Raw genomic sequence first — 25,607 nt, forward strand, 5'->3', positions numbered from 1 at the left:
TCAGATGTCAATTATAGCTATAGACTTGATTCTTCTTATGTTTTCTCTCTTTAGTTTTCTTTCTGCAAATATCTATTTAAATGGAAAGCAAAAGTCCACCACAGTCTCATCTGAGATCTGAGTCATATGGACAGTGAAATCACTTTACCTCAATGCGTTAAATATTGGTCAACTAGTGTCCATTCAGCTCAACGCTTTATACTGGAAACTCATGGAGTCTCAATCTAGATCGTGTGGCATAAGAAGGGCCTACGTTCCCTGGTGGGCTCGTGGTTGGGAATCTGCCTTTCAAGCCAGGGGTCATGAGTTTCATCCCTGGTCCGGGAAGATCCCACACGCTGCAGAGCAACTAAGGCTGTGTGCTACAGCTACTGAGCCCGTGTACCTAGAGCCCGTGCTCTACAACAGGAGAAGCCACCATGAGAAGCCCATGCACCACAACAAAGAGAGAAAGAGAAAAAGTCCATGCAGCAATGAAGACCCAGCTCAGCCAAAAATAAATAAGCTTTTAAAAATTTATCGAAAGAAAAAAAAAGACGGTCCTACAAATAAATACCCCAACACCCCTCCCTGCCCTCACATCTTGTCCCCTCTGAACAAACAGAGCTTCAGAATGACTTCTTTAAATGGAAAGCAGATGGTCTCCAGGTTTCTTTCTCTTGGCCTGTTTCCTTTGTCTCTCACGGCCGTGCCCCACTCCCAAACCCAGATACACAGCCACTGGAGAACTGAAGGGAAAATCCAAGGGACTGATCGAATTCAGCTGGAATCCTAACGCTCCATCAGCGACGGCACAGGACCCGTCCTGGCAACAAACACTGAGACACGGAGACACAGGCCGGGCCGAATGTTTTGTTCCTATCAGGACAGCAAGTGTTTCTATGGAAACAGCTACAGTTTGTGCACAGTTCTGGAACAAGCACTCTTAGGTTAAAAATAAGGAGCCATCTGCGTCATCAGGATTGCTTCAAGAAGGCCTGTTCCTCCAAACTGGCTTTGAAAAATTCTCTCAAGTTTTTAACCAATAGTGTGAAAATATCCCTATCATAAGATCCGCCTTGGGAACCAAAGTGATGTTCCTGAAGGAAAAGGAAGAAACAGTTGTTGGGATATATTTCACATGACCTAGAGGGCTTCCCAAGTGGTAAAGAATCCACCTGCCAATGCAGGAGACGCAAGAGACACAGAATCGATCCCTGGGCTGGGAAGATTCCCTTGAAGGAGGAAATGGCACCCCACTCCAGTATCCTTGCCTGGAGAATCTCATGAACAGAGGAGCCTGGTGGGCTACAGTCCATGGGGTCGCAAAGAGTCAGACACAGTTGAGTGACTGAGCACACATAACCCAGAGTTGAAAACAAAACTAGTCACCATGACAGTGGTGGTCTGGTCTAGAGAATTCTCTAGAAATCATACCATCGTTTGGAATTATGAGTTCCGCTTCTAATAAACTTCCTTTAAATCTGAAGAGACATGAAACCTCTCATTGTCCAGAACATTTATTGTCTTTTGATGGTTTCCCAGCTCTGAGAAAGAATCTCGAATCTAGATATACAAGGAAATACATCAAGGCATCAGCTTTTCCCCATTTAGAAGTGGCAAAGCCCAGGAGGTTTTACAGAGGGGAAGGAAGCTAATCTTTGTGGGGTACAGCCTGGCAACAAGAAGAATGCCTCAATGATGTTTTTAAGCAGGTGAAGCGCCAATGAAAGCACCGAACTAACTATCAAATATCAAGATCCACGGTCTAAGTGATCCTTGACCACAAAGTGAGCCTCAGAGCACTCTCTCTGGGGTCGTTCTCCCCTGCCCTCTAAGAAACTTGAAATTATGCAACTCTCCGCCCTGATCCCTGAGCCCCCTTGATTGAGAAAGCTCTTCCTCAACACATGGGCAGCTGGAATTCCAACATCCCTCAGGGCCCAGCTCCAAAGCTGTTTTTTCCAACACCCAAGAGGAGGATTCATGACGGGGTGGTCCATGACCACAAGCCCTTCTGAATGACCACGAAAGCCCAGGAACCACAAGCTGAGCTGGGAGTGATGACGTGTCATGTGAACACAGTTTCTGAAATGAAGAGACCATGACCTGCCTCCATGAGATCCTGGAGGGCATGCATGTCTAAAGGCCCTTTCTTCTTGTAAATCCAGAGGAATTAGCCCAAGGCTCATACCAGGATGAGGGTTTTGGGGGCAGGAGCCAGGAGCAGAGCAGCTGACCTGGTGCTGACCTGGGTCCAAGAATTCCTTCCACCCGCCTGTTCATAGGGGTGAAGAGGTCAAAGAACACACGAGATCTAAGGACCCCTGTTTACTCTTTCAGTAAATATTCACCAGACATCTAGTTGCTGGAATTATAGTCATGAGCTAACTGGACAAAAATTTCTGCCCTCATGAGGTTTCCATTCTTGCAGGGAAAAACAAACAATAAAAAAAGCAAAGACATAAAGTATGGGCTCCCCAGGTGGTGTTAGTGGTAAAGAACCCACCTGCCAATAATGCAGGAGACACAAGAGATGCAGGTTCGACCACTGGGTTGGGAAGATCCTGGGGAGGAGGCCATGGCAACCCACTCCAGTCTTCTTGCCTGGAAAATCCCATGGACAGAGGAGCCTGGCGGGCTGCAGACCATGGGATCCCAAAGAGTTGGACATGACTGAAGAGACTTAACATGCACATGCATAAAATATAGAGCAGGTTAGGTTAGCTGGTTACATTTGCTGGGAGAATCAGGGTGATGGGGTGGTGGATGGAGTGGACTTTTATTCAGAATGATGAGAAAAGTGTCTCTGACAGTGAGCGGAAGGAGAGCAGAGGCCATGTGACCCTTTGAGGCCAAGCATCCCACTGCAGGCAGAGGAAACAGTGAGGGACAAGGGCACTCTGTTAGTTGCCTTTCATTTCTGTAACAAATGACCACAAGCTTGGGAGGCTTACAGCAACACACATCATTACCTTACAGTCCCATCCAAGTACTAACCAGGCCCGACTCTGCTTAGCTTCCGAGATCAGATGAGATCGGGCACATTCGGGGCGGTATGGCCGTAGACCTTACAATTCCATATGACAGAAGTCAACAATGAGTGACAGGGTTGTGATTCTTCTGGGGGCTCAAGGGAAGAATCTATTTTGCAGCAGTTTCTAGGGGCTGCTCACTTTCCTTGGCTCACGGGCCTGCATCACTCTGATCTCTGCATCCATCCTCACATCTCCTTCTCTGCTTCTCTCTCTTCTAAGGACCCTTGGGATTACACTGAGCCTATCGAGGTAATCCCTGGTGGCTCAGATGGTAAAGAGTCTGCCTGCAGTGTAGGAGACCCGGGTTCAAACCCTGGGTTGGGAAGATCCCCTGAAGAAGGGCATGGCAACCCACTCCAGTATTCTTGCCTGGAGAATCCCATGAACAGAGAAGCCTGGTGAGTTACAGTCCATGGGGTCACAAAGAGTCAGATACGACTGGGCGACTAAATGGCCATAATGGAGGTGATCCAGCGTCATCTCCCCACCCTCAGGTCTCTAACTTGAGGCCACCTGCAAAGCTCCTTCTGCCAAGGAAGGGAACAGAGTCACGGGTTCTGGGGATTTGGATGTGGACTTCTCAGGGGGCCATTACTGTGCCAACCTCCAGCACTAAATCAGGAGTGTGCCTGACAGGTGTTAGGCCCAATATGTGTGAGGAGCACCGAAGGGGCCAGCATGGCTGGAACAGGATAATCCCTTGAGTCAGTGAAAGACTTGCCCTCGGGTCTTGCCACACACAGTAGGGATTTCGGAGCAAGATAAGAAGCCCAAGAGTCAGATTTCTTGAAGGCAAGAAACTCTGGGCCATCTGAGTCTTTGCTGGGGGGAATGTCCTGGGAATTGTGGGTTGTTGAGCAATATCCTTGGGCTCCCCACACGGGATGCCAGCAGTGCCCTCTCTCCAGTCACGAGAACCAAAAACATCCCCTGGGGGGCCACCCCCATCCCTTAGGGGCTGATGGAATCTAACATGTTTTGAAAGGAGTGCTTGTCTGCAAAAACAATTCAGACCTGGCAATTTAAATAACTGAAAGTATGCTGATCTGCACCATCAGTACACCATTCCCTGCATCCTTCACCAGGGAAGGACGTGACAACTCACAGAACGTCTTTGTCCACGACTCCAAAAACAATGTACAAAGAATGCTGGTATTTAACCAGGATGAGGAGACACAGAAATCAGGGCTCTCCATTGCTACTGGTGGCAGTGTAAAGCGTATAGGTCATTTTGGAAGACAATTCGGTGGGACCGATCAGAACTTCCAACATAAAGGTCTTTAGACCCATATGTTTCCTTGCTAAGTATCTGTCCAAGGAAACAGGCATTCCTGGGGCCTATACATAGATGTGTGCTATTTGTGAAAAGAAAAAAACTGGAATCATCGAGATGTCCATCCAGAGAGGATGGTTATAATCATTAGAAAAGCTATGCATCATATATTAGATTTAACTACATTGAGCTTCATTTACTTAAATGTTTACATAAAACCTGGAAGGTTTCACACCAAATCATTAATGGTGGGAGGTAGGGTTAGAGAGGAAGTTAAGATGGGATGTCTCTATTGCTTGCATCTTTGACAAAAACAATGCATTCATGTATTATTTATGTAATAAAAACAAGCAGGGAAACACACAGGTATGTATATGCTAAATCGTGTCTGACTCTGTGACCCCATGGACTGTAGCCTGCCAGGCTCCTCTGTCCATGAGATTTTACAGGCAAGAATACTGGAGTGGGCTGCCATGCTCTCCTACAGGGGATCTTCCTGACCCAGGGATCAAACCCAGGTCTCCTGCATTGCAGGCGGGTTCTTTACTGTCTGAGTCACCAGGGAAGCCCTATATATATGCACAAATAAATGCAAGCATACATGTGTTACATGTGTACATAGACATACAAGCAGATTTGTACATGCTTCTGCACCCTGTGTGTCTATACATATATGCAGTGTGCGTCCATGCAGGCACACACCCCACAGGTACTATCTGGGGTTATCTCCACCTCCCAGGCAGACTCACTGAGGTCCTCACAATGTCTGCTAGCTGTGGGGGAGTTTATATGTCCTTATGGCCTCACATAAACCATGCCATGTCTGTGAACAGGGCGGATGATGGTCAGAAGTACAGTCTCCCAGCCCCCCAGCCCCTGGCAGCTTCTCTGCCCATGGCTGCCGGGTGCAGAGGAAGCTGCTGGGGTCCCCCATATGGAAATGAGGCAGATGTGGACCTGCTGAGACAGCACAATCCTCCAGCACTAGTGACATGGGGGCCGGAGGGTTCTCTGGTCTCTCCCCACTTGATGCCATTGGTGCCTCCCCTAGAGCTATGACAACTACTGACATCTGTAAATGTGGCCAGAAGCCCACCAGGGGTAGGGGGTGGTAAGGTCCCACCATTGTGCCCCTCCCTCACTCCCTGCCCCAGTGGGAACCACTTGTCCTAGTAGGGAAAGAACAATTGTGAGTCAACCTGGCATGTCCTTACAACGGATCTCAGATCTCTAAATGTGGCCAAGGCAGCTCAGAAAGGCATTTTGGAGAAGCCCCTACTTTCCCACAAAGGTCGAGGCGCTAGGGACAGGACCCTCCTCTGCAACTGCAGTGCCTTTCCTAACAAGGTTCTGGTGACCCTGAGACACTCCTCCCCTTTAAAAGATACTGATGAAGTACAGTGTCCTCCCCTGAAGAATGCTCTTAAATCCTGGACTTTCCGCCCAAATGTTATTATCTCGATATTTAAAAGATTACTCACTCTGTACCAACATCATCTCTCGAAAACCAAAATATCCCTTGCTATGGCTGGTAAATGTCACAGCCAAACAGTAACAATTACGTTAAGTGCAGCACCCATCAAGTTTCTGCAGTTTAATACAATGCAGCGAATTCCAACACCCACACGGTGCAGCAGAAACACGCAAGGAGCAGAGGACTATTGAGACAATATTCTCAATATTGAGACAACAGCATCTGACAAACGCCACCAGTGAGCTCCAGAAAGCAGATGCCTGAGGCTGGGGAAGTGCAGTGCCCTCCTTTGAGCATATCACTGCATCCTGCAGAGCAAGAGCCAGGAGGATCGGGCAGAGGGGCTCTGAGCAGAGGCTGGGTCATCTCCAGCCGGCCCTCCAGCGGGGAGTCAGGTGATCTGCTTTGGATGCTATTTTTACATTTGCTAAAAAGGCCACGAAGCAGATTTCCAGACATCCCTGAATGATATAGTATACCGAGCAAACCTAACTATTTAGCTTCTAGAACGGACGTCCTCGACCTGCTTGGCATTTGCTCCTCTTCCTCCACCCCCCGGGACAGCAATTCATATGTGACTAAAGAAACTTCTTGAAAAAGATAGGGACCACAGCTTTCCGAAGCCCAGATTTTGGAAGAGCTTGAATTTAAGACTCTTTTCAGAAGGCACGAGAGAGAGAGTCACTAAGCCCATGCACCGTAACTACTGAGTCCATGTGCCACAACTAGAGAGAAGCCTGCGCACTGCCACTAAGACCCAACACAGCCCAATAAAAGAAATTTAAACAAAACACTGCCTGCGAGGATAACAGCCCACCTGGTGGTGCTGCCTGTGAACCCTGGCTGAGTCCAGGAGGGGGGGAGGGACAGAGGGAAGAAGGAGGGAGAGATACATTTTGAAACACACAAACAAGGTCAAATCTCAATTTTCAGAAGGCAAGTAACCTACAACACAGGTTAACAGACACGATTGTGTTTCAGTTCTCTCCGTCAGAATGACATAGATTAGGTACTGCTGTCACTCATTGACCTAATCCTTATTAAACTATCTTTAAAACCAAGATACATGGCTTTTGCTGTTAATCTATGGAATGGGACGCCACATATATATATAAAAAAAACAGTTATGCTTAAGCTGGTCTGAGGGACTGATGCTCAGTTAGAAGGCAGGGAAGGAGGGAGTTCTGAATTCCCTGAGAGGATAAAGAGAGCCCCCAAAATCTCTATTTTTATTAAATCCCATCTTTATAACCGTTTGCAATATTGAGAAGTTCCCATTTTAAATGCATGTGAAATTTGGTCACATGTGTTCATAAGCTACACGTAAACCAAAGAATCTTAATTCTATACTCTATCAGACATTGCTTTCTGGTAAGATGTGGATAAATCACACATTGAAACTCCATAAAACCTCTTCTCACAGGAGAAAGGAAATAAGAAGGCAAGGTTTGAAAAAGGAGCTTCTTACCTCTTTCTGGCTTCCTCATACTGCCAGTTAAGCCTGACTCGATCCACAAGCCTTGTTTTATCATCAAAGACGAACTTTTTGGAACAAAAGGAACATAAACAAGGGGGGGAGACATGTTAAAAACAAATTTTCAAAAGAGAAAATTCACTTAAACTTCCAGCAGCAATGAAGAATATTTTAATTCACCTTCGAATTTCCATTTTTCAAAGGTCTGGAAGGAAACACACCAATAACAGCTGCCACCTCTGGTCATGGGGGGTTGGGAATGGGACTGGTAACACTTTGGTTGTTCCAACACTGGCGGATTTTTTTTTTAAATAGTGGAAGTACACTTGTCTATTTGGTAATTCCCAACAGCAAATTAAGTTTGAAAAGAAATAGAGAATTCCTCAAAGTTGATACAAAAGCAAAAAAATTCACCCCAACTTGTGTAGTACATGCACGCTGTGACGAAGCAAGCTGCCGTTCTGGAGAGGTTCATAGAGTAAGGAATAGAAGCTCTCAGTCCAACAATCTGCAAGGAACTGAATCCTGCCAACAACCATGTAAGCCTGGAAGTGAACCCTCCCCAATCAAGCTTTCTGATGAGAATGCAACCCTAGCTAATACCTTGATTACAGCTTCCTGAGAGCCCCTGAAGCAGAAGATGCAGCACAGTTTCCTGATCCACAGTACAAGTGTGAGATAATAAATGTGTGCTATTTTCAAATGCTAGGTTTCAGGGGTGTTTTGTTATGCAGCAACAGCTAACTAATACAGTTAAAGTCTTTTGATATATTTTTCAATAACAAGATGTAGTAGAAAGCACAGGGGTTTAGGGATCACAGTTGCTGATTCAAACCCAGATCTGCCTCTCCCTGGCTACATAACCTTAGGTAACCTGGCACCTGGACCCCCTCAGCTGACAAAAGAGGATGGAAACAACTACTTAAATCGAAGTAACAGTCATGAAGCTGCCAACTCAGGGCCAGCCCCAGTAAACTCATAAATAATGACAATTTACTGCTAAAGTTATTATGGTAGTATAACCAGCCACTCCCCATCCAACATTTTTTAGAAAGTCTTACCTAAATCATTACAGAACCTTCCATCTTACCCGTTTCTGTCAAACAAGGTAAGAGCCTCTAAAATTTCTAATTCTAACCTTATCTTAAGCAGCAATGAGTTATTCATGGAATTTAATACATATCGTACTTCTTTCCTTTTCTCATGCCAAAATCTTTAGGCAAAAATGCCAGACAGTTTTGACTTGCAGATTCTTCTCTGTCTTAAACCTGGTCAAAAAATGTCCAAGTGTACTTTTGAGAACAATGAGGGGAACACTGCAAATAGGCAGTTCAGGACATCCAGGACACAGAGGCATTATTTCCTATATGATAGTCCCCTCAAAGAGGCACTATTTGTTGACATTTGAAAATATCAGTTAATTATTTAAAACCCACAGTTTTTTATTAGTCAATGGTTTTCCCTTCTTTTTGTTTCTTTTTATTTATTTACTTTTAGGAGGGCATTCTGCGTTTCACTGATATTTCAACTTTGCTTAGTGAGCCCTAAGAAAAAGAAGCCATACAAATTGGTTTTCCATTTGTAACAAATGAATGTAAAACTTCAGTCAATGACAGTACAATAGTAGTGTCTTTAAGTATTCACTCTCCTCCTTCACAAGATGGCTGCCAATTCGGCTTTGGTGGCTAACTCAAGGCTTCACTAATTATCAAAAGGGGCATTATGAAATTCTTCCAAGTCCCAAAGAAAATTAATTTCAATTCAATTTCCTGATGTTCTCTTAGAAGAATAAGAAATAGCATCAAAGTATAACCCAAGGGTGACATAGCCACAAAGCTGCTGAAATCACTGGTCTAAGCCAGAGCTCAGAGAACTACGGCCCAAAGGATGAATGTGGCCCACCACCTCTTTATGTAAATAGAGTTTTACTGGAACAAGCCCCACCCACCCATTCACAGATGACTACGGCAGAGACTGCACAGCCGGCAAAGCGTAAAACACTTACTATCTGGACCTTGGCAGAAAAAGTTTGCTGATCGATGCTCTAAAGAGTCCTACATTGGTCAAAAAACAGCTGAACTCAACTCTCAAAAGGATTCTGCCTTTTAAAAAAATCTAATTTATGAAGAGAGAGGTAATAAGCCATTCGATTCCCTCCCAGGCCCCTCTGAACCTTCAAGATGCCTGGATGTAAAAAAATCATATTCTTTCTTCAAACTTAATGGCACAAAATCCAAAACCCTTTTGAAGGGAAAGTGGAAAATTTAAACAAATGGGCGATGGCCATATGAAAGCAGCCGTTTTGTTGTCTCTCTGGGCACACTCGGTTCTCCGCCCTCCCCCCCGCCCCCCACTGCCTGGTCAGCATACCTCGCCTATGATGTCAGTCTGAGAGCCAGCGTCGCAAAACTGGTGAGATAAAGACTCGCCCAGTGCGCCTGCACCGGGAGGGAACTCCTGCAGAGGGTCGGTAAGAGAACAGCTATTCCTGAAGCCATCAGTCAGCTTGGCCAGGCTCTAGAACAGAAGGGAACAAGAAACTTGAACAGCCATGGCGATGCATCTCTTCCTTTTCCAAGCAGCCATTTCCTTCCTGTTCCAGGTCGGCAGCCTCATTGCTGGAGAGCAGGCCCACCCCAACCCCATTCTCATGAGATTCCAAAGAAATGTTGATCAGCACATGCACCTTTCATGAATCTCGTAGTGATTTAAGTCAGATGGCAACTGAGTCCTCCTGGCAGCATGGGAATAATACAGAGAACAACTGAGGGACCATTTTTACTGGGTTTTTTTTGAAACCTTTATGTTTCCTAAAGAAAAAATAAGCCTTCCCTCCAAAAAAGCCAAAAACATAGAGAGTAGAAAGGCAGCTGACAGGGGCTGGAGGGCTCAGGGCAATGAAGAGATGCTGGTCAAAGGGTCCAAAGTCCCATATGTTAAGAGGAATGTGCGTGCGTGTGTGCTCAGTTGCATCTCTTTGTGATCCCATGGACTCCTCTGTGATCCAGGCTCCTCTGTTCATGGATTTCCCAGGCGAGAACACTGGAGTGGGTTGCCATGCCCTCCTCCAGAGAATCTTCCCGACCCAGGGATCGAACTCACATCTCCTGCACTGGCAGGTGGATTCTTTACCGTCTGAGCCACCAGGAAAGCAGGAGGAATAACTCCCAGATCTTAGGTCCACAGCACAGTGAGTATAGCTAGCAATACTGGAGTGAAGGTCTGAAAGTTGCTAAGAGTAGATCTTAGAAGTCCTCAGCGCAGAAAAATCAAGGTACCCAAATGAGGTGACAGATGTGTGAACTCATTTTATGGTGGTAATCATTTCACAATAGATGCGTCTATCAAACCAGCACGTACACCTTAAATTTATAAAATTTTATTTGTCAACTGTACCTCAGTAGAGCAAAGGGGAGGGGAGAAGATAGCATTCCCATCTGAAATGTTCCTTCAATAAATAATTTCATCAGAGAGGAATGCTACCTGGAGATCTTCAAAACCACACAGAAGGTGAAAACAACTCCCAGACTATGCTCACATATTCTTATAAGCAAATTTTTTTCAGTCATAATTCTACAGGGTCAAAGTCATCTTATATGGATATCAGTAGGCCAAAGATTAGAGTTAAGTATAAATTCTGGTACCTGGAACCCCTTCAGGTGAAAGTTCAAGAGAAACCAGATTTTTTAAGATTTTTAAAAGACTGCAGACACAAGACGCCCAGGTGCAGTACACCCCAGGCAGGTGCCTCTGTATCTAGACAAAGGTGTCTTGGGATGGGCCAAGACTGTTCTCTTTGTGTAAGAAAGACGAAACAACTTATTTGATTTTACTAGATGAAGACACTGCTTGTGTGTCTCCCTGGAGTGTCTCAGAGAAGATGCTGGGGTCTGAGGCTTCTTCTAGGAATTCTACTCCAGCCTCCATGGTGGGGAACCCACTCGAGGCAACTGGGTGTCATTTACCTCTCATGACCTGGAAACACAGGACATCTGAAAATACAGATTTCTGTATCCCACTCCCAGAGAGTCTAACCTAGGAGATCTGGGGTGTGGCCTGGTAATTTGCAATTGAACAAGCACCCTGGGGACACTCCAGCCTCACCTCCTTGACATTAGGAAGCACAGCCACGCAAGGCGGTCATGTGCACACCTGTTGCACTTGGCCTAAGAAGGTGAGCTTTGCTCCCATGTCCTTGTGTGTTTTACATGCTGCAGAATTGAGACAAACGCCTACCAGTGCCAGGTGCCAACTCAGTGAACTGAGCTGGAAAGAAAAGCCACGATGGAGAGCATCAAATGCATTCCGGCATGGAGCAAGAGCCCGGCATGTGTCCCTTGGCAAAAACTCAGTTTTTTCTAAAAATAACAGAAGCTACAGGAGTTCAAGTGGCAAAAAAATAAACCAGTATAAAGTCTATCCTCATGGTGAAATACTATGCAGTCGTACAGAGCTACAGGCCCAGCTTTCTGCGAGGACACCTGGATGGTGTCCACACCATCACATGTCTGTATAAACACTAGCAGGACACACAAGAAGGTCATAACAGTAGCTATAGGAGGTAAACAAATGGGGTGACAGCAAGACTCTTATGATACACTTTTAAAATTACTTTGGTTATTAAACGATATAAATGTGTCACCCCTTACTGTAGCCTGAATTGTGTCCTCCAAAACGATGCTTCAGTCTTAACCCCCAGAACCTGGGAATACGTGCTTATTTGGAAGGAAAAGTCTGCAGATTAAATCGAATTAAGATGAGAACAGGTTCTGATCCAATGATTGGTGTCCTTATAAGAAGAAAAAATTTATACACAGAGATGTGATCACAAAGGCAGAGACTAGAGTGACGCATCTATAAGCTGAGGAGCACCAAGGACTGCCAGCAGCCCCCAGAGGCTGGAAGAGGCAAGGAAGGACCTCCCCCAGAGCCTTCAGACAGACCGTGGCCGCACCTTGACATCAGACTCTCGTCCTCCAGACTCGGAGAGAATAAACTCCTGTTGTTCTAAGCCACCTGGTGTGTGGTTCTTTGTCATGGCAACCCTAGGAAACTAACATGCACATTTTAAAATATTTTTATATATATATGTACACACATATATATAGAAAATATAAAATACACATATACATTGTACAAACATGTATGTGTTTAAAATTTGCATGATTATACAGTAATGATAAAATATAAATACATATATATTTTTTAAATGTTTAAATAAAGGAAAGTTAGATAACCCTGGCATTATGAACATGTTTAAAAAAAGGAAATAAATAAATAAAGGAACGACACGCAGGAGGGCAGAGAGACAGATGCGGGCTCTGACGAGCTCCCCGGCCTCTTACTTGCATCAGGTCCCGCCTTTCCTTCTCGCCTGTATAAATGGCTTTCTTGATGGTCCTGAGCTCGCTCATTATAGCCTGTGCCTCATCCAGTTTGTAGTTGGTGTGAGCACTAGACATCTTGCGATCAATCCTGGTTCAAAAAGAAATAAAAGAGTCATTCTATGCAAGAGTGTAACATCCCATTAAACAGTAATAATCCAGAAGTTAAAAGTTTCATAGAAGGGTGGTGAACAGCTAAAAAGCAATGTTTTGGCAAAGGGAAAAAAAAGATCCCATAAGCCCTTCCTTGTTCGTGGTGAATACAAGGAGATAAGACTGGTGGTGGATGTCTCCCTCTGCTCCAAGAGCATCTTCTGTAGGCAGGGACGTGCCAGGCAAGATTCCTAATCATTTCCAGAGATTTTAAACTTCCCTCTCTGAGAGCAGGATCATGTCGTATTCATTTATCCCCAGCATCTCAGTTAGTAGTCCAAAATGTCTATTAAGTAAACATACCAATGAAATCTGTGTACACGAATATATGGGAAACAGCAAAGAGTAGTGAAGTTTCAATAGTGATGCCCTGCACAAAACTTGGGAAGCCTTATGGCTCCTCTATCTTTCGTTCCTTTATCCTGGTTCTAATTTATCACTCCCTCTCTAGTACTCCCGGAGAAGGCAATGGCACCCTACTCCAGTACTCTTGCCTGGAAAATCCCATGGACAGAGGAGCCTGGTAGGCTACAGTCCATGGGGTCTCTGAGAGTCGGACACGACTGAGCGACTTCACTTTCACTTTTCCCTTTCAGGCACTGGAGAAGGAAATGGCAACCCACTCCAGTATTCTTGCCTAGAGAATCCCAGGGATGGCGGAGCCTGGTGGGCTGCCGTCTATGGGGTCGCACAGAGTCAGACACGACTGAAGTAACTTAGCAGCTTAGCAGCTCTAGTACTCCCGTTCCATCCAAACATCCATTCATCCTTCCTTCATTCTATCCCTGCATCCCAATGTGACCTGGCAACGTGTTTTTCCATTTTAGCTGTTCTATGGAGAATCAAGAGTCTCTGATGCAAGGCAGACACAAAGGCCATCCATCTCCCATCACTACATCTGCCAAGGAACTGGCTCAACTTTTCTTGCAGAGAGAAGTTAGACTCATGTACGTAATAATGTCTCCTGATATCCATCTTCTGATAAAAGGCTCTCCAATATATCTCATTTATTGTCACAAATCACAACAGACATAGGCTGATGAATTCTGTAGAAAAGGGTGACATCATTTCAACACAGAAAACCCAAGGCCAGAAAAGTGCGATTGCTCCTTAACAGTTAATGCCCAATGCCTTTGCAACTACAGGTCTACTGACTCCTCTAGAAAGAAAACTACATACAGCAAAGGGATCGTTACCTGACACCGACACCCCTGTAGAGAAATGAAACTCGACTGCAACACACAAAATGTTCTCAACTGCTTAGAAGTCAATGTTCATCGAATGGTCACAGAGTACAGACACACAGCCGCTGTTAAGGCCACAATGTGAGACGCTAACCTCGTCAGCTCCGGCTTCACACTTGGGTGTTGTGATTTCTTTACGGCTTTCAGCAGCAACAGAGCCTAAGTGGAGCCATCAGTAAAGCCAGGGACAGAGCCAGCCGCCTGTCAAGGCACCATCAGCTGGTGGCTTGGAGGAAAACAGGCCCCAGTTCCCACCAGGGAGAGAGAACAGCAAACTCTGTAATACATCTCACCAGCAGATGCCACAGAGCCCCCCCGCCCCCCCTCCTCCAAGAACAAAAGTTCAACTTCAAGGCGGCAGGCCTCAGCCCTGACCTTAGCTCCACCCAAGGAGCTTTGAGACCTCAAAAAGGAATGAAGACTGACCAAGAGCAGCTGTTTTCACTCTGTCCCAAGGCTGTCCCAGCCTGGTGAGCTGGGGTCGCTGACGGGAGAGCCCACCCACGAGTTGGGGCCCCTCACCGCTGCTTCGGCAAGCCTTTCCCTTCATTCCATCTCAGACAGTCTGCTTCCATAGACGACGTCATTGCAGGGGAAGGATGGGGGAAAAGATTACACACGTTTTAACAAAAAAGTGTGAAAGCTCTTAGAAAAGATGATCTCAAAGTTCTAGGAATCTCTGAAATATAACTGTTTGAAAAGTTACGAATTATTATAGAACATGCAATTACGTGAAATGATACTATTATGTAAGTATAACCTTATAGAGACATTTTATATTTGATCTGATTAAATTATATGCATGTGATTAAATTATGCATGCATGCATGCTGAGTCGCTTCAGCTGTCTCTGACTCTGTGCGACTCTATGGACTGTCACCTGCCAGGCTCCCCTTTCCAAAGCATTCTCCAGGCAAGAATACTGGAGTGGGTTGCCGTGTCCTCCTCCAGGTGATCTTCCCGACCCAGGGATCGAACCCATGTCTCTTACATCTCCTTCACTGGCAGGAGAATTCTTTACCACTTCTTTACTACCTGGGAAGTCCCTGATTAAATTATACAAGTTTCTATTTGATTGAATTATATAAGTATGTGTTTGATTAAATTAGATAAGTATATAAATAGCACATTACAATAGTTCAAGTATCAAACACCTACTAGGTGACTGTCTTGCTGCATGCTTTATGTCTCACCTCATTTAATCCCCTGAACAGGTTTATGAGATAAGCATAATCTTCCCAGACTTTGTGATGCAAAAATTGAGGCTCAGAGAGACTAAGTGGCCCAAGAGGACAAGCTAAGATCTGGCAGACCCACAACTCAAACCTACATCTCCCAGCTCTCAAGTCCAAATTGGAGTTTTTCCATTTTAGCTGTTCTGTGGAAAAACTTGGTGCAGCTAATGGCCCTTGCTACCCGCTGGTGCACTCCTGCTCAGGGTGGCCAGGGTAGGGTCTGTATGCTTTGGTAAGGGGAAGAAGCAGGCTCCACAGAACTCTAACCTCTTCCATATCTGTCAACTGTGATCAATTTTCATCTAACAAAAACCTCAAAGGACAGGAACTCTCTTTTATATCACATCTGCAAAATTCGTTTATTTGGAGTTTTCAAATTCCCTCTAAAACATAGCCTTTACTTTTTCACTCAACATTCAACCAGGAAGGTTGAATGACTTGCTCAAGGTCACATAGCGAGGTCCACACTGAGGCCCTTCCCAACACACTCAGCCTCTTCTGTCACCAGGCTAGCAATACACTCAAGCTCAAGGCCTCCAAAGTGACACCATGTCATATCTAAGGACTGCCCACACAGTCAGATGGCAGACCAAAGCAGACTGGCACTCTTTTTTTTTTTTTAATGTGCACTTAATCTTTATTTGAATAGCTTGCAATTCTTTTTTTTTTTTAACTTTACAATATTTTATTTGTTTTGCCATACATTGACTGGCAGTCTTTACAGCCTGCCTTTGAAAGAAACTGTTAGAAAAGAAGCACATTAAAAGTGTTAGTCACTCGGTCACATCTAACTCTTTGTGACACCATGGACCGTAGCCTGCCAGACTCCTCTGTCCATGGGGATTCTCCAGGCAAGAATACTGGAGTGGATTGCCATGCCCTCCTCCAGGGGATTTTCCCGACCCAGGGATCGAACCCAGGTCTCCCGCTTTGCAGGCAGATTCTTTACTGTCTGAGCCACCAGGGAAGCCAGAGAAAAGAAGGTGCGGCATCAAACGCTGATGGCACACAGCCGAGAAGGCATTTTTGAGGTGTTTCTCATCAACCTCCCCCTGCCCTCAAGTGTCCGTATTTTCTTGTTCAACTTAAGATGTCAAGAGAACTGCGTTGGCAAAAATCAAACTGAACGAATTCTTCGACCCACATCTTGGAGGAAAGGACCGCCAGGTCTCGAAAGGTTGTCCACGTTAATAGCACATGTTACAACCCCCAAGAAGGAGAAGTCTTGTTACGACTCTACCTTTTACATCACTGGTGCTGGCAGGTGGCCTTGAACGAACCAGAATCCCGAAGAGCTTCTGGCAGCTTCTATCAGCCGTTGGTCCCATGTGGAACACCAGATCTGTCCCACGACTGGGAACAACACTCTTTTTGTTTCCGCCCCCACTTCTGTAGGTTTTACTGTTATGTGAGGAGCCTCTGAGCTATGGTAACAGGATATCCTGCTCTAAGCCTGTGTGGACTGCGGACAAGCCCATGCTCTCCTGAAACCTGTAAATCCCCTCAGAGAGAAAATGCTAATTCCAAGATCTAACACTGCCTCCCCGTGATACTGAACGTTCCTCAGAGGGCAGTTGCTCTGAGTCACTGAAGGAGACACATGGGCTTAACTCCATCATGGCATCCCAAGATGGAAGACAGTCATCAAGCAATTAAAAAGCTCGAAGCACAGACCCAGGGGCTGATAAGCACACACCTCCAGGAAAGGGTTACTGGCATGTTTAGTGAGCACCCACTTCCATGATTTGAACAGCAGTGGTAGAAATAAGATTTCTTCAAACATAATATAGTACAGTAAGGAGCAGAGAAGAAATGCTGGAGAGCAATTAATAAAAAGGCTCTGGGGGCTTCTCTGGTGGCTCAGTGGTAAAGAATCTACCTGCTAACGCAAGGGACACAGGTTCGATTCTTGGTCTGTGAAGATCCCACATGCCACAACTACTGAGTCTGTGCCCTAGAATTAGGGCTCAGTTCATGGGGTCACAAACGAGTTGGACATGACTGAGCGACTGAGTACACACACACACACACACACACACACACACACACACACACACACACAAATGGATGTATCAGGCTGCCAATGTCAGATCCCACTTATAATCTTTACACCACACACACAGACACACACGAGGCAACCAGAGAGTGTGTACCTCCTGATCAAAGTAACACCACCAGCTACAAACCATACTTAACCCCCAAAAGAAGAGAAAATGCAATGGAACTTGAGTCAGATCAAGCCCATGGGATTAATGACACCAGTTTATATAAATAAAGAGCAGGGGACAGAGGATCGTGTGAAATGATGCCATGCACATTCCTGTAGGAAAATCCAGGATCGGGGCAATTCTTTGGGACAAAGAGAGTAGCTTCTTTAACAAGTAAGTTGTCAAAAGGAAGAAATGAAGGAAAAAATAAAAAGGGAGAGGGGGGTAGAGATGAAGAGACATGTTAACCACACGTGCCGTGTGGACCTAGTCTGAACCAGGGAGGTGGGGAAAAGCTTGCTGGAGAATGGACAACGTGAAGAGATTACTACTAAGTTGCACAAGTATTAGTTACGTTTTCAAAAGGAGTCCGTAACTTTAGGAGACATTTATGGACTAAATACGATTCTGGGATTTGCTTCAATAATGTGGTAAAAGCTTAGGCAATGAGGCTGTGTAGCTGTGTGACAAAACAAGACTGGCCATTGTGTAGTTAGCTGTAGAAGTGGGGAGACAGGTACGGGAAGGTTCCCGTACTATTCTCTTGACTTTTGTGTACGTTTGACATTTTCCATCATTAAAAGTTTATATATAGTACACACACACACACAAACACACACATTCTATCATTAACCCAGAGATTGTGTTCACGGCCAGTTCCCATCTACAAAAATTAACAACGCACATAGACTTAAAAAAAAAAATACAAAAGGCTCTTTTTTCCTCACTTGGACCCAAGCGTAATGATGGATTTCCTTGCTAGCCAGGAAAGTTCACCAAGATAAACAAGTTGAGTTTAAAATGTTGTGAGTCGCCAAACTCTCAGTGAGGTGCCCTGGAAAAAAATACACGGGATATTCTGGGAAGCAAGAACAGCAGAAACTTTTCTGGAGGGAAATCTAGGGTTTCTGCCTTAAGTCAAGGTTGGTAGTAATATCTGAGAAGCCCATTGACATACAACAGTGCACATATTATCTGTGTTCAGAATCAGGATTTTGCAGTAGGGGTGGGGTAATCACATTATCGAGGTTTTCCCAATTTCTCAGTAAAGCATACCAATCTGCATGATGTGATCCAAACACAAGAGCCAGTCTTCAATACCAGAAAAAGAAAGAGGCCGTTTTCATCTTATACATGGCCTGTGTAACTCAGAGCAAGGTATGAGGCCACTTTTCACCGGCACAGCACTGTATTAACAAAGAAGCATGGCACGAGCACTCCTGTTTTCTCTCCTTCCTGAGACATCGTGTCATAGCATAGAGTGATCGTGTGCAATGACAACACAGCAGCCAACCAGAAGCTGCTACGAGAGGCAGTTTCATCTGGAAAGCTGGGCTGGGACACCCCAAGACCAAGGCCAGGCCCAGAGCTTTCCTTCAGGGGGAAGGCGGGCATTCCCATAGGCTCTGCCATGGAATGAGGACCATCTCCTTGGCAGGGGGCATGTTTACCATTGCTGACCCCATACAAGGGGGCTTGCAAAGGAAAGCGGAAAGAGGATCAAACAGCACTGGTATTTTCTCTGCAGGCTCATAATCCGCTCTGGCTGCAGGTGTAAACTGACAACTTCCTGTACCGGCTTCTGCTTCCTGTCCCATAAACCTGGAGAAACTGAGGCCACCTTTTTCCAGTCTTAAAATGATTCTGGTGGCTCACAGGTAAGTAAAGAATGTGCCTGCCAACGCAGGAGACACGGGTTCGATCCCTGGTCCAGGAATATCCCACGGGCCATGGGAACAGTGGAGTCCGTGTGCCACAACTACTGAGCCTGTGCTCCAGAGTCCGGGGGCTACAACTTCTGAAGCTCACGTGCTGAGAGCCCATGCTCCACAACAAGAGAAGCCACCACAGTGAGAAGCCCACACACCGCAACTAGAGAGTAGCCCTCGCAGCAACAAAGAGACAGCACAATCAAAATTAGTAAATATTTTTTTTAAAGAATGACTGTCTACAAGAGATGAAGTTACTTCCTAGCAATGCCAAAGGGAAGGGGTTTTCTCACACACATGCACATGCGTGCACGCGTGCGCGCGCGCACACACACACTGCTGCAGGTAGTGGCAGAGAAAGCAAAAAGCTGACTGTAAGGTTAAAACCCTGCAGCTCATGCTAAGCACGTGGCCAAATCCTGCCCCATGGGGGACCTGCAGGGGGCATGGCAGTGTCTCAGGGCCAGAAGAGCCAAGCCCTCCAAGCAGGACCCAGCTCACCTTTGTATGGTGTCTCCCCTGGTGTCTATAATACATCCTCAATAAAGAAGCGGACAAACAAGTCATCAGCCAAAGCAATCCTGGGTGAGTAAGAAAGTGAATCTCTACCTCATGCTAAACAAGAGGGTTTGATGTGCCCAGTCATTACCCTTTATGTGAGGCTGCAGTCATTACCTTTGGCAAACACATTCCGTGTTCTCTCCTTATAAAGAATGATACATCTGACACGCGGTCACTGTGTCTACACACAGGATGCCAAGAGAGTGGCACGCTGCCCTTGTTTACCAAGAATTGGAGCCACATGGATTCCCGTCATTTGCTGAAAGCTGACTGTGCAGCAGGCATTGTTGCTGTCCTCGGGCAATTTAGCCCAATGGTCACTGCTATGGACTGAATGTTCACATCCCCCCAAATTCTTAGGGTGAATCCTAATCTCCAATGGAATGCTGATTGGAAATGGGTACTTTAGGGGGTTTTTAGATTTAGATGAAGTCATGAGGGTGGGGCCCCATGAAGGGACCACTGTCCTTAAAGAAAGAGAAGAGACACCAGAGACCAGAGCCCCCCACCACACAACAGCACCATGTCAAGACACAGTCAAAAGGCTCATAATGGATTTGCCAGTGCCTTGACCTTGGGCTTCTGGCCTGTGGAACCATGAGAAGTCAATGTCTGCTCTTTAAGTCACTCAGTCTAAAGTATTTTGTCAGAGCAGTCGAACTCAGACAACCACATGAGAAGAGTCAGCGTAGAAGGTGTGAAGCACATGCCCAAGTCCAGCAAGTGAAACCAGGATCTGAATCAAAAGGAAACAGACTTAGGGCCAACAGGCATGCAAAACCCTTTCTAGTAAGTAGTGTTCACTGAATTTGCTCACTTAATAGAATTCGCAAATAATAAGAACTTCATCTCCGAACTCTCAGTAGGGATAGAGTTCTAATTGCAAAGATGTCAACAGGAGGATGACCTATAGATCAGGCTGCCTGACAGAACGTTCTGTGTAGATATATGATAAGTTGCTCTGTCGTGTCTGACTCTTTGTGACCCCATGGACTGTAGCCCACCAGGCTCACTACCCATGGCATTCTCCAGGCAAGAATACTGGAGTGGGTTGCCATTTCCTTCTCCAGGGGATCACCCATCTGTGAGAATGTAAATAGCCTATTATCTGTGCTGCCCAATGCAGGGGCCACTAGCTTAGTGGTCCTCCATGTGGGACACACGTGCCCTCCAGGAAATACTTGGCAATATCTGGAGACATTTTTGGCTGTCACAACTGGGTGAGAGGGTGCTACCGGCACACAGGAGGTCAAAGCCAGGGATGCTGGTAAACATCCTACAGTGCACAGGACAACTCCCACCACAAACAGCTATCTGACCCAAAAAGTCATGAGCACTAAGGTGGAGAAGATTTGCACTAGACACACATGACTACTGAGCATTTCAGATGTGGCTACTGAGACTGGGGACTAACAGTTTAACCTTATTTAGTTTTAATTAATTTAAATTTTAAAACGAAAACACCGAAGAGACTAAAACTAGCAAAAGAGGAATTCAAATGGAAATAGCCTTGTGTGTTTTAGACAGCTAGCTATCAAAAGTGTGCACAAATAGTACAATAAAGATCTTGCTTCCCAAGGAAACAAGAACAAGGTATCTTCAAGGAAAAGAGACCTGATGTTTACGACTGGTACAGAATGAGCATAAATCGAAGCAGAAAAGCGAACACCCGTGAAGCTTTAAGACACAAGTCCCGGCATGGAAGAGGTCAGCACAACAGGAAACCACAGGGAAACGCTCCCCCCATCACCATAGGCCACTCACTCTTGCAGGGTCTCCACTCCCTTCTCTTTGTACTGCAGTTCTTGCTTCATCTGGGTCAGCTCTCGTTTTAATCTGGAAAGCTAGAGACAAATGACATATTTGTTTTCCAAAAGCATGCTGTGAAAAATGGTTTTTCTACAGTTGTTAGCACTGTCCTCTCAGTTTCTGATTAGCTTGCAATTCCCTGGGTCACCCTCTTGCCAGGACCTTCCATCGACAGGCCTAACACACAGCCCTGGCAGAGGAGCCAGCTGGCTGAGACACACAAGGCCCAGATTCCCGACAGCTTTCTACCCACAGGGAACCCTGGAATCGTCAATGATTTTCTTTTCAAGGTATTAATTGACATAATGCAACGAGCAAACTCTGTCATGCTTTTTTTTTTTTTTTATCCTCCCTTCTGTTTAAAGTCCCACCTAGGAGATGCTGTCGCTCAAAGCATGGCTTTGGGTACCTGGAACTCGGTGGCGGAGAGCACTTATTTAAAGCAGGTGCTAGGACTCACTCTGGGCCTGTGCTAAAACTGGGGGGTGGCCTGGAGTTTTCATTTTGAACTGATGCCCCCAGTGTTTTCAAGGGTGTGCTAGAATATGAGAGCCATGGCACTCAAAGAGATGCTCTGGGTTAGGGACTGAGACACCAGGACCGGAGGCTTGGGCTCCAAGATGTCTCCCATCCCTCCTTCCAGACACGCATGACAAAGACTGGAGGGATGGGACATTGTGGCAGCCAAAGAACTGGGCACCGCTGGGAAGGTGCCTCGGAACCTTCTGGTCAAACGCTATGGCAGGCACAATTTCCCTGGGAATACAGCCACCAGGAAAGAACAGCAGACAGATGCTAAACCTGCTGAGAGTTATCCAGTCCTCTGAGGTTGGGCCCTGACATTGCCAAATCTTTCCAAATTGGGGGTGAATCTAGCCCCATGAAACACGGAGGGGTACAGGCAATTTTTTTGTTAGATGGGCTGAGGCTTTAAAATGAAGCTTTTCTCCTCCTATTGGAAAAAAATAGTAGAAAGTATAACCAAATGTAATACTAATTCATGAAATTGAAAATCTTACTAAAATATGAGTGTGAGACACACTGACCATCATATAATGAACCATAATAAGTGATGTTACATACAAATATACACAGGGTTTCTAGTTATGAAAATATTCATTTTACTCACCCTATCCCGACGACTTGCTATCTCTGCCTTAATTTGGTATGGGTCATACTTTGTATTTGTTGAATATCCAGAGAAGGCTAAACAGAAGGAAAACATTTTATTTTATAATGAATCCTTTAAAGTAAACAAATACACATAAACAGGAACTTCTAAATCACTATATATAATCACTATATTCCCATCTCAGATTTCCAAGTTTGTCCTCTCTCCTAAAAACGTTCATCTCACCACCTTGAATCTTGATGTTTGATTTTGCACTTGATTCTACATAATAAAATATATAGCTATAGGTAAATCAAAACTCTGTTTACTTCAACTGAAAAACTATCAGATTTAAAAACCACATATGCACAGGAGGTGGGGGTGAGGGAGGTATGGTTATGGTATAGAAAACTATTCTTTATGATGAAAACAGTACATATGGTATGAAACCACTTTTACTTCCTTTTAAAGTGTACACACCATGGAAGTTACTGGAAGGACAGAACTCAAAAGCTGACTGTTCTTCTCAATGGTCTCATTGCAAAAGATTTTATATTTACTCTCTTCATATCTATAGCTTCCACATGAATGATTTTTGACATAGAAAAGGAAAAAATCTAAAGATTTGTAAAATGAAAAAGACTACTTCTTAGTCACATGCCAGTATGTGGCAGGCTTGAGTGTTCATGGTGTTGGCTCCCCAAGAGCTGAAGTGAAGTACCCACACTTTTATTCTAGCAGTTTGTTTTTGATAGATGTTCTGCTAAATTAGGTTACATAGCTAAATGCTTTCTTCAGCAGTGCAGCACATATGATTTCAAGTCTCGTAACAGACACAGCATCATGGTTACAGATGGCCAATACCTGGGGGTGACCGAGACATGCTCGACCACCCAGTTGCATGCTGAGCATGGTCAGTCAATCAAGCCTTCTCTGCTGTCTCAGCAACTGGAGCAGCACGCAGCCACTTCTAATTTCTATCACCCCATCCACTTCTCTGCATCCTTTTCTCTTCATGCTCTGTCTCCTTTCTCTTAGGCCTTGCAGTTGCAGTGACTTGCTTCCTGTCCCTCCCTGAGCTGTGTAGGTTCCTCTTTCTTCATCTGACAGTCACCCCACATTGATGGAATCTGCCTCTGGGTCATTTTCATTAGTTTCACCTGCTCACAAGAGCCATCTGCAAGGCCACCATCCATTCTTTTTTTTTTTTTAACTTTAAACTTTTTATTTTGTATTGGGATATAGCTGACTAACAGTGTTGTGATAGTTTCTGGGGTACAGCAGAGCAACTCAGCCACACATATGCATGTATCCATTCTCCCCTAAATCCCCCTCCCATCCAGGCTGCCACAGGACAATGAGTACAGTTCCATGTCAGCCTCCATTCTTTAACTCCTTTGATCTGGGTACAAAAGACTGTCATTCAGGTAACTTAGATGCCAACATCTAGAAACTAGTTTATAATCATGTCCTGATTTAATACTGGAGAAGATGGCTCAAGGCCATCAAGTGATTTAAATGGCAAGATTATTTAATATTCTCAAATAGAACCACATCCCAAGTTAATCTGAGCTCTCCAGATGTCTTTAAAAAAACAAAAACAAAAAAAACAGTTCTATGGAATGTCTACTATTGAAGCCCCCATCAGTCAGAATTTCAAATTACTAGAATCTACTAGAAATAAATACCTGGAGGAGCTAAGTATTTGTCAACTTTACCTCAAATGTTCTTATATTTAGAATTCTAATCTCCTCAAAACACAGAGTAAAATGTTTTAAAACAGAATTATTTCTTAGATGAAGAATGTCTATTTCCAAATTTGAGAACCTCCATTTTGCCTGACTCTTTGGTCTCATTTAAGACCAGTAAGGAAAGCAACACCTCAAACAATGATCTTAAAGAGACAGAAATTATTTCTACAAAATCTCCACATTTAACTCCTGGGACGTACGTAAGTTTCCCAGGCCTGAGTGGAAGGGACTTCCACTGGGGCCCAGATAACGAGCAAATGAGCCAAGGGCTTGCTGACTCCTTCCATGTGTGTCCGCTTGTCACCTTGTAGGCGAGGAAGACAATGCCAACAGTTACTGCCTGGGATCTTTTCCATTCCAAACTGAAAGTAACCCCACCACCAAAGTCCAGGGAAGTTAACTGCAATGTTAAACATCAGTAACAATGATCTGAAATCACTGCCAAAACTCTGTCTGCAATTTCATACGGTAAATTAGTAAAGAGACTTGAAGTACATACACACTGCAGGAGTGACGGGTATGGATGGATAGACACATGGCTAGCTGCCGTCCAGTTCTCCCACGTAGCTAAGAGTCCTGAGGCTCTTGGGCATCTGTCTCTCCCCCAGGACACTCAGCCTGGGCCAGTCCTACAGGGGATCCTGATGTACTATGACATCACTGAGCTGCCAAGTCCACCAATGGGGACGCCACCCCCTCCTTGGACACTGCTAGGTCACAATGGACGGCCTTACTGTTCAGGCCCAGGGGTGTTAGCCTTTTCTGTTACTTATAGATGAAACCATCCTAAATGATGAAAGGTTTTACTTATAGATACCATTCATGTTACTTTTGCTATGGTCTCTCAGTTCAGTTCAGTTCAGTCGCTCAGTCGTGTCCGACTCTTTGCAACCCCATGAATTGCAGCACGCCAGGCCTCCCTGTCCATCACCAACTCCCGGAGTTTACACAAACCCATGTCCATCGAGTCCGTGATGCCATCCAACCATCTCATCCTCTGTCATCCCCTTCTCCTCCTGACCCCAATCCTACCCAGCATTAGGGTCTTTTCCCATGAGTCAACTCTTCGCATGAGGTGGCCAAAGTATTGGAGTTTCAGCTTCTCTGTAACTATACAAATCCAGGACTGGGATGAGGGAAAAGGCAACTCAAGTACCTAAGACAGTGAATACATTGTATCTTAATGTGCTAAGGAGAGTGACAAA

The 25,607-nt window shown here is 45.1% G+C and overlaps 1 protein-coding gene across 5 annotated transcripts in view; it reads right to left on the bottom strand.

Moving 5' to 3' along the window:
- Window positions 1–25,607, bottom strand: part of WWC3 (WWC family member 3) — a 108,096-nt gene that overhangs the window by 30,573 nt on the left and 51,916 nt on the right. For 3 of the 5 annotated variants that reach the window (XM_081566145.1, XM_081566144.1, XM_081566143.1), the window contains 5 exons: window positions 22,670–22,746; window positions 21,496–21,575; window positions 12,584–12,713; window positions 9,609–9,755; window positions 7,233–7,306 (listed from right to left, as the gene is read on the bottom strand). In XM_081566145.1, the coding sequence (XP_081422271.1) occupies window positions 7,233–7,306; window positions 9,609–9,755; window positions 12,584–12,713; window positions 21,496–21,575; window positions 22,670–22,746 (508 nt within the window). Of the gene's footprint in view, window positions 1–7,232; window positions 7,307–9,608; window positions 9,756–12,583; window positions 12,714–21,495; window positions 21,576–22,669; window positions 22,747–24,901; window positions 25,028–25,607 lie in introns of those variants that run through there. The other 2 variants (XM_081566148.1, XM_081566146.1) reach the window with 1 other exon arrangement.

This window comes from Giraffa tippelskirchi, chromosome X (genome assembly GCF_054371585.1).
Source record: "Giraffa tippelskirchi isolate mGirTip1 chromosome X, T2T-mGirTip1v1.2.pri, whole genome shotgun sequence".
NCBI classification, from domain to species: domain Eukaryota; kingdom Metazoa; phylum Chordata; class Mammalia; order Artiodactyla; family Giraffidae; genus Giraffa; species Giraffa tippelskirchi.